Source organism: Carassius auratus, chromosome 11 (genome assembly GCF_003368295.1).
Source record: "Carassius auratus strain Wakin chromosome 11, ASM336829v1, whole genome shotgun sequence".
NCBI classification, from domain to species: domain Eukaryota; kingdom Metazoa; phylum Chordata; class Actinopteri; order Cypriniformes; family Cyprinidae; genus Carassius; species Carassius auratus.
Window position 1 is genome coordinate 4,088,640 of NC_039253.1, and position 15,222 is coordinate 4,103,861.

At 34.8% G+C, this 15,222-nt stretch overlaps 1 protein-coding gene across 1 annotated transcript in view; it reads left to right on the top strand.

The window, feature by feature from the left end:
- Positions 1-742: 742 nt before the first annotated feature.
- LOC113110818 (protein diaphanous homolog 3-like) overlaps positions 743-15,222 on the top strand; it is a 211,720-nt gene continuing 197,240 nt past the window's right edge. The window contains exons 1-7 of the mRNA XM_026275020.1: positions 743-815; positions 1,030-1,099; positions 5,840-5,976; positions 6,633-6,738; positions 12,029-12,139; positions 13,245-13,363; positions 13,804-13,920. Of these exons, the coding sequence (XP_026130805.1) occupies positions 1,088-1,099; positions 5,840-5,976; positions 6,633-6,738; positions 12,029-12,139; positions 13,245-13,363; positions 13,804-13,920 (602 nt within the window). The 5' untranslated portion in view covers positions 743-815; positions 1,030-1,087. The remainder of the gene's footprint in view (positions 816-1,029; positions 1,100-5,839; positions 5,977-6,632; positions 6,739-12,028; positions 12,140-13,244; positions 13,364-13,803; positions 13,921-15,222) is intronic.

Here is a 15,222-nt window from a genome sequence, read left to right on the forward strand (position 1 = left end):
GAATGAACTCTCCAACCTGCTTCCTACACACAAAGGGTTAATCGGTCTGTTTATGCTTATTGAATTCTCTCATTATTAATCAATGCCTCACTCGACACATTTCCCCTTTCGTTATTGGAGAGTTCAATTTCCACCGTGGCAATTCCCACAGACAATAGAGGCCGAATCAATGTAGAGCACGAGATTGTGTCTGAATGGAATTAAAATAAACATCTTTGCTCCATTAGCAATGCCTTTCACTTTTAGCTCCAGGGGGAGAGATTAATTTGTTGAAGAAAGTAGAATCTACTGACGTTAAATGGGCTCTGACAAACTTGACTCTGATAACATTTATTGACTCTTATGGTTTGGTCCAGCCATGTAATATAATGTGTGTGTGTGTGTTTTTTTAATACAAGTTAATACAAAATATGGACTTTTAGAGCCAATAGTGTAAACTGCTAGTTCCTGACTTAAATGGGTAGTTCACCCAAAAATGAAAATCCTATTATCATTTACTTACACTCAAATAGTTCCAGACCTGTATGAATTTCTTTCTTCTGCTGAACACACACACACACACAAAAAAAATATATTTTGAAGAAGAAAAATGCTGGTAACAAAACAGTTGATGGGAGATATTGACTTCCATATTATTATTATTATTATTATTATTATTATTATTATTATTATTATTATTTTGCACATTATCAGAATTACACTAACACATTGTTTTTATTTGTTTTTGTTTTTGTTCTCAGCTGGGTTCAGAGTTTTGGCCATGAGGGTCTGGGTCTCCTGTTGGACACGCTGGAGAAGCTCATCCTCAAAAAACAGTAAAACAAATTCCATTACCCACATTTCTTAATCAAAGGCATCGTGCTAGGTTTCAAACTATTTTTGTTCTACCTCCGCATGAGTCCTGAGGTCATAACAGTTTAACTAAATCTTTTTATCTGTTTTTGTCTTCTACTAACACACTGAGCCTTGCTTCCTTTTACTCATTCTTGATTTTTTTTTTTTTTTTGTGTGTGTGTGTGTGTTTTCCAGCCAAGAAAAAGTGGATAAGAAGAGTCAACACAAAGTCATTCAGTGCCTCAAGGCCTTTATGAACAACAAGGTAATAACGTCACCAAGCAGCGGGTTTGCTTTACAACTACCTTCCACTTGAGATAAACTCATCTCGTAATGGACAATTATCAGTTTTCAAGGGCCACATATAAACTGCACCTAAATATGGTTGTGATGACTCTTTTTAAATGTGAGATCCACAGTCTTCAATCCCATTGATATTTGTTGCAACATTGCTCATTTGCATAAAATTACAATTCAATTTCCTGCTGTGAAAATGTTTCTTATTCACTTCCATTTTTTTTAACACCCCCTCAATTTTTTTGGTTCAAGCAATAGTTTTATATTTCTTGAAATAATTGTACAAATATGTTTACAAAAATATCTAAATTGAAATGAGTTGGAAATTATACAGCTGTAACGTAACACAACCCCTTCAATTCATTAAGCTGAATGGAATGGAAAACCCAAAACTTTGCAGTTTGCATGTGGCCAAATAAGAAGTCATTTACTTTACTTTACTATTTTTATGTTCTTTTTGTCTTAGTAGAATAAATAATGTGGGCTGTCAGTGTATTTCAAGCCATTTATTGTTCTTAAACCTGTAATACCCAAATATAGAAAAAAATGAGCTAAATTTCATATGATTTTTGTTCTAATGTGCCTTTAATCAACTTTTATGTTGAGAATATTTTAAAAGTTTTTAATTTTTCTAATCATTCTTTTATACCATTTCAACTTGTTACTCGCCATTAAAATAGCAGAGGAAGATGGCAGGACATTAAATCTCCAACCAGCCATCACTTTAAATCAAATGTTACAAGTGACAGAGAAAATGTAGAATAAAGTAACAAAAACATGGTGTAAAAATGGTGTGTTTATCTGCTGTGGATGTATTTCATGAATCTCAGATGTACGTTTTTTTAAGCAGAAATCTCATCATTACCCTAAAGCACCAGCTTCAAACAAGACTCATTTGAGTTGCTGTGGCTCCTCAGCTGACCCCTTCATCAGCTGCCGCGTTACATCTCCGCTAATTCACCGCGCTCCCGCTCCGCCCTGCTGGACACACGTACCTGCGGCCGCTTTCAAATGGTCAGGAGCGATAAGAGGATAGCTTCAGATGAAGGGGGCTGCAGACAGCCACCACTCTGAACTCGGGAGGGGGTTACACCGCACGGCCGAGGTGGAGAGGTCTGAGGGGGCTTTTGATGATTTCACACTCCTGTTAGAGAGATGTGTTAGAAGTGGATCTCCAGTGGTGTCTCTGATGTTGTTGATAGCCCGGGGTTTGAGGAGTTACCCCAGCCTCATGCAAACATACATACGAGCGTGGTAGAGATAGAGATCTGTGGTGTTTTGATCTGTGTTCATTGACTGGGTATGTGGCAGATGTTAGACAGACATGTTGTCAGGTTTCAGCATATCCCGTGGTGTTTGAGTGAAGCTGAACTAATCTTATCTGAGGAGCTGTTAGCAGTCATCTATCAGTCTTGTTAACAGGTCTGATTTATTGTTGGAATGGCGTTCATCAGTGGTATTCTCTAAAGTAAGCATTGGCATTGTTATTTGAGATTTGAAAAAAAGTAAATTAAGTAAAAAAAAAGAAAAAACGAATTATCATTTGTAGATTTTTTTTTTGTGTGCGTTTTATTTTTAGTTTATTTAGGAAAAATCATATAGAATATCTTCAATTTTGTAAAGTTACATAAAAAAATAAATACATAAATAAATAAATAATAAAAAAAAAAAGTATTATTGGCCGGAACATTAGTATTGTGTTTCTCTCTAAAAAGAATCCAAAATATTAAACTTTGGCGTGTGATTTTCGTCAAAAAAAAAAAAAAAAAAAAAAAAAAAAAAAAATTATTACAATTAAAAGTAAGAAAAAATAATTTTTTTCTAGTTTAATATGTATTATATTCTTGTGATGACCCAAGCTTTTTGTCATCATTACATCAGTCTTCAGTGTCACATGTTCATTGAGAAATCATTCTTATATAATGATTTGCTGCTCTAGAAATATTACTTATTATTATCAGTGCTTAATATTTTTCTGGGACTACCCAATATGTTTTTCAAGATTCAGTGTTGAGTAGAAAATACAATTTTATTTAACAATTTATTTAAAAAAAAAATTGTTGCAATGCAAAACTCATTACTCTCCTCTAGTGAAAAATACATGTACTAAAATGTTTTTGAAATACATTTATTTCATGATACATATAGTTCAAATAAATTTTCATATTTATGTACTTAATAAAAATACCATGCAATTGTAAGTTTAGTGTACTTAAAGTCTGCTAAATTGGAACAAGTTTTAAGTTTTGTACTTAATCAGTTTAATATTTGTGGAAGTAGTGCTGATGTCCAACTAAAGATATACTGAAGTAGATTTAATCGTGCTAAAGGACTATTGCAAAACTTCAGGTACACTTTAAAAGTCATGCTTATAAAGACTATTATTCTTATAAAGAGTATTATTCAAAGACCATTCAATCCTTATCAATACTGATATTAAAACAAATTTTAGGCTTAATTTTAAGAAACGTGCATGGTGCACAAATAGTATTATAATTAATAATAATTATAATATAACAATATTTTTTTAAGTTATATTATAAGTTTCAAGCGATATGCCAGTAAATATGCTAACAGATTTTGAGCTATACTTAGCATGAAATAAATGTATTTAATATATATATATATATATATATATATATATATATAATTTTTTTTTTTTTTTTACTAGTTTCACTTGACAATTTTAAATGTATCCTTACTAGTGAAAAAGAAAATCTAGATGCTGACTAGCATAGTGCCCATAAAACTACACACATATTTGCAGTCACATAGAAAAGCTTTGGCAACCACCCAAAATGGTTGTGAGATTTGTAATTTTTTTAACAACAAATGTAAAAATCTAGTCATTATCTACAGTATGTAATTAGTTTTCTTTCCTCAGGAGCTTCACAAGTTGACTTCATTTTTCTTCTATGACTGTATTCAATTGTACTGTCATTGACTCTAATTGACATGCCATTTGTTTAAAATGGAAACGGAGCAATTAAGCGCATCAGTGCATTTTTTAGTTAGAAATCTGTCATGGTCACCCACTGAGAAAATATAAATGGGTTAAGGCCATTGTCGTTTTCCCGAGGCCTGTTTATGTAGGATCAAAAAAAAAAAAAAAAAGACACTTTCTGCATTTATTTCTGTGTAGACATTCTGGGAATTAATTTGCTGGAGATCCCAGTTGTGTTTTCTGAGAGTTTCAAAATCTACTTCTCGCACCCCTAAAGGTCTGGTGTAATCCCAAGCACCCGACAGGTGCCGTGAGCCTTATTTACCCAGAGGGCTGTCACAGCTCCAGACCTCTCACTTCAGCCCCACAGCATCATGGGACACATTCCGCCCATGTTGCCTGCCAGCCAGGTGCTCCCGTCCAGCTGTCACCAACTCCCGCAGAATAAAGACAGAAAATGGCTCAAATATGTTTACATCCATTACTGCACGTAAACACTGTGATAACACACTATCTCCCCTGTGCCTCTGATGAGAGAAGGATGTTTTCATACCTAAGTCTGCATAAAAAAAAAAAAAATGCAGAAACATCTGTTCTGAATGACAATAAGTCTGAGATACAAGTTGGAGCCATTAATTGGCATGAGTTATGAAGCAATTAACACAACTTGGTGAATTTGCTGTCCTAAAGCTTTTTAGTCTGAAATTAATTTTCTCAGGATTATTCATGTCTTTAAAATGGCTAAACTTGAGTCACAAGTTATTTTGTGCTGTTGCAAGATGGCGGCCGATTTGGGTCTTCCAAATTTAGTCACATGTTGACCTATATTTTCCTCATTTCTAAATAATCAGATCATTTTAGGATTTTAACCATTACACACACACACACACACACACTCACAGTCAACTTAACCATTTTATGCCAAGTGAATCTATTACATGTAAAGATTGACAGAGTAGAGAGATGGTCTTTTAGGTTTCATCACAGTGTTTTGAATTAATGAGAAATCCGTCCTGTGGTGTTGGCGCTGCGGTCGTCATTAACCGAACCCCCCGTGTTCAGATGTGGATATTCTCCCCTCTTTGACTCCTTGCTTCTCTCTGCAGGTCTAGATCTGCTCTTGTCGTTTCAGACCCCCAAGGCTTTTCTTTCCTGTGTCTGTTCTTCATTCACCTTTATGCTTGCCATTTCTTTCTTTCTTTCTTTTTTTGTCACCCTCCCTCTCTCTTTCACGCTACTATTAACATATCCCTGATCGCAGTTTTGTCATTACTTCAAGGACAGAGCAACAGGCAGCTACGCCATGTCCTTCTTTGGGTCCTCCACTTTTTAAAAGAGTCACCTTCAATTTAAAACTCTTTTCCGTAATTACTCATTTGAATTTAATGTGTCCCTCAGTATTTCCAAACCCTTTACAATAATGTACCCTTCAGATTAATTAATTTGTATTTTTTTTATTGTTTGTGAAATTATTTTATTGTTGAATATTGTTGTGTAGTGTGTTTTTTGTGGTTTGGTTTTGTGTTTTTTGTTTTTTGTTTGCATTTTTTGTGTGCAAGAATAAGTCAATTCATTATTTTTATTTTTTGCTTCTTAAGTGCATTCATTCTTAAGTCATACCATTCAAATGAGATTGACTGAATTGATTTTTTGCTGAAACTGTATAGTTTTAGCAGTGGTTCAGTGCCAACGCAGAATATCATCGCACTAAACACTGGGCAATGTCTTGCACATGTTTTTTGTTTTTTTTCTGTTTGTCTGCAGTATGGACTTGAACGGATCCTTGGCGAGGAGAAGAGTCTGGCACTGTTGGCCCAAGCCATTGACCCTGGTCAGCCAGTTATGATGACAGATGTGGTCAAACTGCTCTCTGCAATCTGCATTGTGGGAGAAGAAAATATGTAAGCCTCCTGTCTCACTTTCTCTAGCCTTTCTAATGAAATCAATTTGGTTATGATGCAATTATTGTTCTTTCTTATTTCAGCCTGATTTCATTATTTAAGCCCCCTCAATTATGCACTTTCTATTGGACTTTTATTCCCCTATTGTGATTTTTAACATCAGCATTGTCAAAAAGGGTAATAGGCGCATCATAATTCTGCAATTTTCTCTGATTCAAACTTAAATCATATTAAATGTAAATTCTTCTTTAGCTGTGTGTTGTATTAGTCACTATTTCTTCAGCTTTGTGTGTGTTGTGTGTGTGTGTGTGTGTGTGTGTGTGTGTGTGTGTATATATATATATATATATATATATATATATATATATATATATATATATTTATATTTGTTTGGTCTATTTGCATTCATGATATAATCACAGCATTCATTTAGTCTAGATGCATAAAGTGTTTATTATGACTATTTCATCTCTCTTTTAAATATCAGCTCCATGTTAGCACCGAAAAGGTGCAATTTACAAATTTACTCAGGTGGACTCAAACCATCCTCCATACCAGAGAGAAGTGCAATCCCAGCATAACCCTCAGTGAAAAAATGTACAACCAAATCAAATCCGTGACCCTTACTTTTACATTTACTTATTTCCTGCATGAAGTTTGGAGAAGGTCCTCAAGGCCATCACCACAGCAACTGAGGGAAGAGGGGTGGCCCGTTTTAACCCTATCGTTCAAGGTCTTAGTGTACGCTCCGTCCAATTACAGGTAAGCGTTCACTGCTCCTCATTTGCCTTCTTGTTGAGATGTCTTCTGCTGATTCAGCTCTACCAATGCCCTCGTGACCTCAATACACACTCAGTCACATATACATATTTATACCTATGGTAGCTGCAATAGAAAAACAAATGTGAATAGAATGTCCACTGGTGCCACTCTCTAAAGAAAATATGTGAAAATGTTATTTTATTTTATCTTATTTTTTTTTTTTCCAAGCAATGGCTACATCATTTAAAAAAAAAAAAAAAAATAAATAAATATTGGTTCAAAATCTCTAGTGGTCTATTAATTAGCACTTCTGCAATAATGTAACATTACCCACTTTCACATTGCTGTTTGCACTATTGTGACAGACTGTGTTGTGTGTTTTGCTTAGATGGGGAAATACATTTCCTTTATATACTATTCCATTTGGAAATTTTCCCTCAGAGATTTGAGGGCCGGTAAATGGTCATGCTGAGATGAAGCACCAGCAATTTGCTTGATAGTGACTTCAATATAATGATGAAGTCACAGGCTCTGAATCACCTCTAAAACGCAATTTACACTTTAAAATCCCCCAGCGACTGTGTATAGAGGCCTTCATGAAGAGGATAAGAAAACAAATGAGCATATCTGCTTGTTAACGACCTGTCCTTTATATAAGAACACATTTCAAAAGCTTATGCAAGTAGATGCCTAATGCTCCTTTGAGCCGTACGGTGTCTATGAAGCATTAAATTCATTTATTTAAATGAAACATTATAAAACAAACTTAATTTCCTGTCCTTTTCTGACAAGTCAACATGACCTTTTGTTTAGCCAGCATGCTCAGGGGCTCAGGACACTTGTAAAGCACAGAGATTAGTGCTGCCAGTTTCAGCTCTTCATTTGCATTGTAAAGCATAAACTGGCATTAGTCAAACATCCCTGATGAGATTTACCATAATCATTCCAGAAATTATGAATAATTTGATTAGGGTTATTTAGCTCTGTGCCCACAAATAAGACGGAAGTGCACCATGAGTCAGGGTTTGTAAACCACAAATCTTGTAATGGACAGTTTACTCCAACTATTAAAATTGACATCAACTTCATTTGATATTCTACATTCATAAACTATGATTGACTTTAATAACAAAATAGATCATAGTTAAATCAAAGCACTAAAATATATAATTTATCATTTAATAATTAAAGGGGTATATAGCTCTATCTGTCTGTCTGTCTGTCTGTCTGTCTGTCTGTCTGTCTGTCTGTCTATCTATCTATCTATCTATCTATCTATCTATCTATCTATCTATCTATCTATCTATCTGTCTCTCTGTCTGTCTGTCGGTCATATTATCATTCTGTTCTATTTGTCTATCGTTCTAACTATTGTTTTGTAATTCTATCTGTCGTTCCTTTTTCAGTCATTCCAGTGTTCTGTACCGTTTGTTCTAACTGATTATTTATTGTTCTGACGGGCTGTGTATTGCAAATAAACAAAACTCACTCCTTCATATTTATTGAAAAGGGAGAAACCAGTTTGTAATTCATGTAAAATTTTATTGAGTATAAAACACATTTTAATACAATGTCCATTTTTTTATTATAATAAACAGTATTTTTATTCTAAATATTAATGGACATTTTTAAAAAATGTTTCTCCTGAAATAATTTAAGACTTTTTATCAAATAGTAAGTAAAAAGACTATATAATTAATAATGCTATTATTGTTGGTGTTATTTTAGTTTATATTTTTATAACAAAATTGTTCAATAATAACATTATACGGAAAGGATATTGATTGAATTAAGCAGTGCAATTTAATGTTTTTTTTTTATATCATAAATATGGCCATTGCTGCTGATGTGGATCGTAAATAAATAAATGGGTTTCTATCTTTCTATTGTTTTATAATTTGACTATTTATTGGCTTATGTTACTTTCTCTCTCTCTGTAAAAAAATATATAAAATACAGTTTATACAAGGACCATTCAGGCAGCCTATATGTCTGGCTCTAGGCTCTCTCGTTGCAGCATATGTGCATGCATTCAAGTGAGGCCAGCATGCTTATACTCGTGACATGCCCAGCTCTTCTGCAGAGTGCTGGCCCTACCGAATGACATGCGCTAGTTTGCCTGCGTTAACTGAGTGGCTTCATTGTTGAGACTGATCAAAGTAGCCGTGTTTTAGTTTAATTGGTAGCAGAGGGAGGTGAAAGAGAGGCACTGAGCTTTCCCTTCAAACAAGCATAGAGAGAGAACTTTCACATGCTTTCTCATATCCTGCATTCAGGATAAACCTCTATCTCAGCAGTTAATGTTGAAGGTAAAATCATATTCTTTTAATGTTTTACTGTGACCTGCAGAGTGCAAAATATGTAGTAGTTCGGTGGCTCTCATGGTTAGCATGGATTTGTGCCCATATAATTCCTCTTCCAGTCCAAAATAGTGTTGAATGGTTGATACGGAGCAATTGAACGCGTTACATTAGCAGGTCACACAGGAAAAGACCCCTTATTGCCCAGCTTTTCTCCATTAGACAGGAATTGGTGAAATTAGAGGAGAAAAATAACCAAAAACATCCAAGGCATGCTGTTTAATATCCATGAAGGCCAACTGTTGTGTTTAGAGGCCTCTAGTAATGTTTTATTGATTGACTGGTTATTGTTCCTGTTTGCTAATAGTCAGCTGTGATCTCTTTTAACCGTATGAATAATTTATCAAAGGCTGTTATAACTGGGAACGTTTGGAGTTTTCTGTAGGGTTTCTCTTTCTCTCTCCACTCTGTTTTTGCTAGAGATATTTAGGGGCTGTATCTTCAAATAGATGCTCTTAGAGCACACACCCAGACTGCATAAAGTTCAGTCTGTTTATGTAGGAGTAAGAGGCAGGGATCACTCAGGGGCGACAGTAGACTGCATCGGACAGGGTTATTTTTAAGAATGTTTCAAGAGAGCTTGAGGATGCCAAGTATTTTGGTTTTGCATGTGTCTGTGTGCTCATCCATGGGAGCTAGTAAATGATTCAGCATGTTTTTTTATCACTTCATAATTTGTGTTTTCATGTCTATGTCTAGTGGATATTTCTTTTAGCTCTGTATTGCTCTGAGCTAATGGAGAGTGAGTGATTCTCACAGGAATAGATTTTCTCTTTCTCTCCTCATCCTGTTCTTCACCACTGCCGCCTCTCACCAGGCATGTGAAGTAGGCAGATTAAGAAAACGCTACAGTTATTAATGGCAGATATGTTTTCCTTTTCCTTCATGAAAGCTGTCAGCAAGTGTCACTTACAGGCTTAACTTTTCTGAGATTCCTCCCGCAGTTCAACCGCTGAGCCAAACAAATATGAATAATACAATGTCATCGTCTCTTAAATCAAAGGGTTTTGCCTGTGAAAGACTTCTGCTCATTTTTTTTCATGATTTTTGCTGTGTGAAAATATCATAAATATACAGCCCATCATTACGGACTAAATATTTATTTAGTATCATAATCGGTAACACTTTAGAATAAGGTTCCATTAGTTAATGTTAGTTAACTACTTTCGTTAACATGAACTAAGCAAGAACAATCCTTCTACAGCATTTATAAGTCTTAGTTCATGTTAATTTCAACATTTACTAATGCATTATTTAAATCAAAAGTTGTGCTTGTTAACATTAGTTAATGCACTGTGAATTACCATGAACTAACAATGAATAACTGTATTTTCATTAACTAACATTAACGAAGATGAATAAATACAGTAATAAATGTATTATTCATTGTTTGTTCATGTAAATTAATACATTAACTAACATTAACTAATGGAACCTTATTCTAAAGTGTTACCTTATAATCTTCTGTTTTGAGCTTTGAGTTTAGGATTATTAACATTGACTACAATTATTTAGCCATTTGAGTTAACACATAGATTTTTTTCATTATTCAGCTGGTGGTTTTTATAAACCATGTCTTTTTAGTAAATTGGAACCATACAGCAATCATATGAGTCTGTCCATTTTATTACAGTTTAAATAACTGATATATCCATTGATTGAACTAAATAAATTGTGTAGCATCTTGATTTTTATTAAGGTTTCTTATTGTCTTTTGTTTTGACCGCATGAGTTTAGGATGATAAATATTGCCTCACACTTTTTATTCCTTGATTATTTGATTAATCACAACTTGATCCGTTAACCAATATTTTTGTCGTGCATCCATGTCATACAGCACAATCAGTATTGTCTGATTCAGCACAATCAGTATTGTCTGATTGATATATATATATATATATATATATATATATATATATATATATATATATATATATATATATATATATATATATATATATATAAACTCTAATCTTACTGTGACAATGTCTGGAAAGATCATGTTCCATCACAGCCACTATAAATAATTTGGAGTTGGTGTGGTTTATGTAATAATCAATTATTGCATCATCAGACATGATGCGAACAGGAGGTACAGGCACACAGAGCTGTACAGACAGCTCACTGTCTGCTCAATACGGCTCAGTCCCCTGAATGCACCAGTGCCTTTTAACTAAACACTCCCTCTCATACGTATGATTTATAGTGTCATGGAGAAGGCTGATCAATAATTGATGATCTGTGTTGCTTGAGGAGATGAATAGTAGTTTTTGACTCCTTTATGTTGCCTGAGAGCTCAGTGAGAGTCATAAACCACAGTGATGCTCTTCAACAGGTCCAAACTGCAGTCTCATACACAACCCCTTGAAAACAAGCTTCAGTGAGACATTCAAGGCCATCAACTTTCGCTTTCAAATTAAGCTTTGTGAACTAGTGATAAAAAAAATAAAAAAATAAAATAAATTCATCAAGGTTTATCGAAGATTACTTACTTTTGTTACTGATCTTTCCTGTGATGCAAAGCTGAATTTTCAGCATCATTGCTCCAGTCTTCATTGTCGAATAATCCTTCAGAAATCATCCTATTGTGCTGATTTGTTGCTCCAAAACATTTCTTCTAATTATCAATGTTAAAAACAGTTGTGTTGCTTAATATTATTATTGTGGAAACCGTACTTTGGTAGTGTATTTATGTACAGTATAAGGGAACTGGTTACCATTACTTATACATTATTTATTATAAAAAAAAAAACTACTTATATACATTTTTTTACTTAAATGGTTCTTTGACAAATTTAAGTTTAATCATACCTAATACAAATATTCCATTTAGTATTTCAACACGGTTGCATATAATTCAAATGCATACCCTCAGACCTGCATATGTATACACACACATACTCTTACTGAATGTTATCTTCTTCCTTTAGGTGGCTTGCATGCAGCTCATCAATGCCCTCGTAACGTCTCCTGATGAGTTGGACTTCAGGCTGCACATCCGAAATGAATTTATGCGCTGCGGCCTGCGAGAGATCCTGCCGGTAAGCGGCTCGACCACTGCCTGTGTATTAATATTTAAATGAGTTGTCCACTTGAGTGAAATATTGTAAAATGGCTCTGCGAATAATTTATGAGGCCTGAAGGAGAGGTCGCTCTGCTGAATCAATACTTATAGCCAGGATTGGATTGGTTTCTTTCTCTGGGTCTGTCTCCTCTTGGCATTCTGAATGTGGTTATGTTCTATCAACAAACGACTGAAAACTGCCTGAACAAAACAGAAGTGTGTGAAATGAAAGCCAGAGAGTGTGGAAGTGAGATAGATTAATGCCTCACGCATGTCTCATTTATTATTCAAAACACAAGCTGCCTCAGAAACAGGACTTGGGAATACAAAGAGACAGAATGAAAGCGAAATTATTATTTTCTCTTTCTAGATACACATTTTTGAAAATGGTGTTTTGTCAGTGTTTCTCTCTTCTCTCTCATAGTGCCCAATGTTCCACATATTTGTCTTATTTTCCCCTCAAAGTCCACTTGAAATGTTAGTCATGCTTTCTCGCAACAAAAGCAGTTGTATATAATGTTTCCCTCAATTTCTTTTTCTAGCTGTTTTTTTTTAAATAACATCTGCTGTTTTTACTAGTATATCTGTATGATTTCTATATGCAGTTAACCTCTGTTCTGATTGGCTAACCTCTTCATGTATGAAATGAGCAAAAAAAACAACAACCTCCCACCAGCTTTCTGAATACTGACTAGATGTTTGTGGAAATATGTTAATTTGCTTGTGATTCTGACATCAGAATTGTTTTTAGGTTCTCACTAAGGTCAAGTGTATTAGAAAAGTGAAACTTTTGCCGTTTATTGCTTTCTGTTGTGTTGGATCCCACACTACACAGCTAATTCCAGACTATGTTAATCAATTCTGAAGTCCATCGCACCTCATTCTTGTAGTGTGCGATTGCCTTTAGTGTCCTGCAATAGTTTGGGTGGACGAACAGGAACTTTTGAGTTGTATGTCTTCGTCCAGTAGTACATCAAAGCCTTTATTTCAAAAGACCAAGGAATATCATGTTTTCAGTGGCATGGTCTATTTAATATGCTCTTTTCTTCTCTTTGTTTCCCCTTGCGTTTCACGCTGTGTAGACCCTCAACACTGTAAAAAATGATGCTCTGGATATCCAGCTGAAGGTCTTTGAGGAGCACAAGGAGGAAGACATGATTGAGTTCTCCCATCGCCTGGAGGACATCAGAAGTGAACTAGAATATCCTTCTGACGCTGAGATACACGCAATTTCATTTGATATTCTGTCCACACTTAAATGCTCCTCAAAAAACTCTCTCTCTCCTTGGTGTCGTCTTCTCTTTCTTTCTCCTACTCATACTTTGATCCTTAGGACCCCCAACAATAAAATGTTGGTCATATGCAAACTGTAATAATATCTTCAGAAACCATGCACTTGACTGCACTGATGTTGTTTTCTTAGATTTAATCATAACTATAAATCATCCTGAATTGTTTGCTTACATTAGCAGTGTTTTACAAGTCTCATGCTGTGACAAGGCTAGTCAGTAGTTCTTTGCTCTGCCTTGGTGTCTACACTTCATGTATTGAGAGTGTATGCTCTCTTCTTCTGTATGTTTCCATATGTTGCTTTTATTTTGGCAGTTGTAGCGCTTGATTGTTCCTTAACAAAAAGCGTACTGATATCGGAGATGTCTTTAATGTGTTATACTGCTCCGTGAAGGACACAAGCGCAGAGAGCAATTTTCTTTCCATACTACAGCACCTGCTGCTGATCAGGAATGACTATTTCACACGGTGAGGGTTATTTCATTTTTTTTGTTTTAAAGTTGACTGAATAGTCAATGAAACGCACCTACTTTCATGTTAAACATTTTACTTATTGACTATGCCTTTCCTATGCTTCTGTTTCTTTCATTCTGTTGGTTTTGCATTTATTGTTGCTAATTTACGCATTTTCAAATGATATTAAATAACGAGTAGGTGTGTTTGAACTTTTAAATGGTATTGTATGCAAAAGGACCTTTCGTAAACCCAAGGAAAAAGAAAATGTCTTTCCAAACCTATTCGGGCCCTTACAAGTCACATCACATTCATCTTGTATTCATGAATTTTTATGAAAATGCCGCCTCTCCTCTCTTTCAAACCTAGTCTGAGGTTTTTATTAATTTCTGACTAATTAGTGCCAGTGATGCAACGGCATATATCTCCCGGCGTTAAGGTCTCGCTAATGACTCAATGTGTTGTGTGTTGGAGAACAGCTTTTAAAGCTCTTTAGCCAGTGATCTTTTTTATGTGAAGAATAACAGCTTTGACAGAAGAGAGAAGTGGAAAGGGAAACAGAGGTGTAAAGATAGAGACCATCTGCTGAGTGCTGGTACAGGAGAAAAGAAGTGCCCATTCTGTTTGGAGAGAGATCTGTAGATCTATCTATATCTATCTCTATATCTTCCACTATATCTTCTGTATATCTTTCACTTTATTGATTGTTTATTCCCTCTATTGAGTTTGTTCACTCTGTGGTTCCCTCTAACAATCGTTTAATCGTTTTGTCGCTCTATCAGTCACTCTATTGTTTATTCTATTGATCTTTTGTGCACTCTTTCGATTGTTGTTATCTCTATCAATTCATTTTATGTCTGCCTGACCTTAGTTATATCAGTCTTTCATATATCTTGCAATAATTCAGGTAGATTTGTATTTGTCAACATGAACAAAGTATTTAAAATTGAAGTTTATTATATAGTAGAGTTGTGACAGAGAGGAAATTTTCCCGTCATTTAATTGACGTGTGACAACACTGGTAATCTCCGTGGGGGGGGGGTAGTTTTCCCTCTTTTCCTTGCTTTCCTTTTATAGTAGCTTGTAAAAGCTTGTAACATTTTACTTTTACTATCAAATTAGCGACAATTCGTTGTCAAGCAGTTGTTTGTTTTTATTTTGAGTTTTCCCTCTTTTCGTTAATTTACTTCACTTTTAAATAGCTTTAAAGCGCACTGCGCATTTAACTTTTTTATTAACTTTTAAATTAGCATCAGATCGGCATCAATTGCTCAATTCAATTGAAGAAACAAAATAGAACAAAACTTTTATTAACAA